The 2955-nt window shown below is 50.1% G+C and overlaps 1 protein-coding gene across 1 annotated transcript; it reads right to left on the bottom strand.

Moving 5' to 3' along the window:
- Nucleotides 1–321: 321 nt before the first annotated feature.
- Gm34646 (predicted gene, 34646) lies at nt 322–2717 on the bottom strand. Its single transcript, NM_001384243.1, has 3 exons — nt 2610–2717; nt 2397–2513; nt 322–965 (listed from the first exon to the last, which is right to left on the bottom strand). Exons 1-3 carry the CDS (start codon nt 2689–2691, stop codon nt 742–744), a joined length of 423 nt encoding a protein of 140 aa, NP_001371172.1. The 5' UTR covers nt 2692–2717; the 3' UTR covers nt 322–741.
- Between the last annotated feature and the right edge of the window lie 238 nt (nt 2718–2955).

Here is a 2955-nt window from a genome sequence, read left to right as displayed (position 1 = left end):
GTGAAGCTTCAACCATTGTGATTTTATACCACTTTGGCTTTCTCTCCTGTCCTTGTGGCACTCCAGACTCTGTTCCTTCCCCTTCCTCATACAGTGGCCAGTGAGCCCTCCTAGAGCTCCAGATCTGTGTTTGGATTGCATGCTCACCCTATGTTGGGCCTTAGGCTTCAGGGTCAGCTCTATGTTGAGTATAACTGTCTGTCTCCTGACTGAATGGTTCCATGCAGGTCTTGGCTGCCCTAGCCATAGAAGGCTGTACTGAAAGCTGGAAGAGGGATGGTTCCCTGGAAGAGAGTGGTAACAAAAGAGCAGGAGCCAGGCTTTGGGGAATCAAGTTTACTGTGTCTGAGTGAGATGCCCAATTCAAGTGCATGAACAGGGGACACAAGTGGAGCAGTGTCAGAGTTTGCCTGCATCTCTGGGTTCATCGGGTCCATCTGTCAGTCACAGTATGCCAAGAGTCAAGGGCTTTCTTGAAGAAGCCTGTGGTCTGCATTGGAAATGCTCCCTCTCTGTCTCCATGAGGAGCAGCAGGGTTTTATTCCTACTTCCTGGGCCAGGATGTCAGGGAGGAGCAGACTGCTGAGTCCTCAGCAAAGGGTATGGTGTCCTCCCTTCTATCCCAGGGAAAGACCATTGCCTTGCAAGTCCTGGAATGGATAAACATGTGATTTGAGGTGGAAGACAGGAGGTGCTAGAAGGATGTGTATGTTGGGTTAGAGTGAAAGAGGAAAATGGTCCTCACAACAGAGTGCAAAACAGGCCCAGACCCATTGGCAGTAGGAGCCTCACTGGCAAGGACCAGAACCCCTCCCAATTCTCAGGTGCTCTGTTGCAAAGATCCCAAGAACAGCAGTTCCTGTGGATAGATATCGGAATAATGCTCAATGACAAATCAACAGAAACACTGGAGTTCGGACAAGCGGTGGCACAGTGCTTACTGATCTGAGTGCTTCTTTTTATCTCTGCAAAAGAAAAGAGAGAGCATGTGGTCCTAGAACCTTGAGGCTAAGGGGCAAGTGGGGCAAACATCCAGTGTGCATGGCTGGATCTGGCCCTGCTGGGCCACCTTCTGCAGTCCTTTCAGAGGCAAGAGCCACAGAGGGTCAGGAGCTCTGTTACTCAGTGTCACCACCATTCTGGGATATGGCAAAGAGCTGAGAGTTCTCTACAGCAGACCCAGCTGACCTAGGATGGTCAAGGCCAAAAGTAGAAGAGGCCTGGTTGCCAAAAATTACATTGCTTGGTGGCCCAGAACTCAGGATTGCTAAGCATGTTCTAACAGAGCCTCTGGCTTCCTTGGAAGCCCAGAACAGGCCTCTCCTCATGAGTGTATCAGATCTTCCCAGAACACTTAGCACCCAAAGGAGTCCTGAGAGTCCACTCCTTGCACAGAGCTACCAGTTGTTACCTTCCAGCTCCAGATAAACTGAACATAAAGCTGTGTGTGTGTGAGGGCAAAGGTGAAAGGCTGGAAGAAAACTTGAGAAAGTTACACAAAATCCCTTAGCTTCCAAATCTTCACCTACAACAAATCCTTTTAGTGTGATAAGAAAAAAGACCCTAGAGGCAGGACTACCAATGATAACAGGAGCCTCACCCTGGGAAACCTACTACTCTCTTTGGGAAAATTCCACTTGGGAAATGGTGGCTTCAACCTGCTATAACTACACAGGGGAAACACTTCAGTAAGAGGCAGTCAGAGGCAGGACTCAGTGCTGTGGGCACTACTGCAAAGGACAGTCTATCAGGCCTCCCTGCCTGAAGGTCACACTGAACCTCTCCTTCTGGGGCTTGTCCTAGACCAGCAAGGCATTGTTCTCAGGAATAGGATTGAGGACACAGGAGATGCCCAAAGTTTAAGAATTAGTCTGAAAAAAGGCTCAGACATTTAACTCAGTGAGGAGGTTGCTCTGTGGTGTCTGTAGCATCCCAGGAAATTAGAGCCAGGCTCAACCAAGCAACTACTACCACCATGGATGTGCTCACAACAGGTCTGGACATTTTCCTATTTTCTCCTTTCTGTGGAGATGGGACAAGGAATATTGGCTTTTTTCCCCCATTATCCTAAGCCTGATCTTAACTAAGGTCCCACTACCTCAGCAACCACATGTAATGCCCCAAGGAAATGGGTGGCCTTGTAAAACTTGTCCCTGACTGACTGGCTCCCTTGGGAATTCAATGTCACATCAGAGCTTTTGTCCTGGGGAGAGTTGTAGAAGCAGTGACATAGGAACAGATATGGCAATTGGGAGAGATAAAGGAGAGGACAGAGTTCTGACCACACTTTTCTGCATTGTCCATCACCTAGAAGACTTGTTGGGCCTGCGGGTGTGGGACAAGGATTCAGCTCTGCCAGTGGTCCTGAAGACATCCCGGCTAGAGAACAGACTCACTCAGGAAATGGAGCACCTCTCTGCTCACACAGACTTTTTCATTAGGTTCACACTGTATGGGTTGACACTGGCTGGCCTGGGAAACCTTGAAGCACTCGAAGCAGGTCAGGTTTCGGGCTATGAACAAGAACATGCAGTGGTGGGTGGGAAAAACAGGCAAGAACCCCCACCCTACCCATGCCCCATCCCCCTCCACTCCTGCCCAGTCCTTACCTGGTACCTGGACGACCATCATGGCTCCGGTAAGTTGCACAGAGACCACCGATGTCCAGAGCACCAGGAGAAGCTGGGTCATGTCTCTTGGGAGCCTTAGTCCTGCCTGGATCCTGCACAGCCTGGTACCTTGCCCTGCCACAGCCCAGTGCACCTGAACTGTGGTGCCTGGAGGAGGAGGTGGAGCACTGGCTGGAATCTGCAGTCCCTCCTCAAAGGTTTCCAGATGAAGGAACAGCAAAGGGTGTGTGTGTCTGTGTGTCTCTGTGTGTGTCTCTGTGTATATGTGTGTATGAAAGATAGATTGAGAGAGAGAGAGAGAGAGAGAGAGAGAGAGAGAGAGAGA

The sequence above is a fragment of the Mus musculus genome, chromosome 15 (assembly GCF_000001635.26).
Source record: "Mus musculus strain C57BL/6J chromosome 15, GRCm38.p6 C57BL/6J".
Taxonomy (NCBI): Eukaryota; Metazoa; Chordata; class Mammalia; order Rodentia; family Muridae; genus Mus; species Mus musculus.
This window is presented reverse-complemented; position numbering and strand designations above follow the sequence as displayed.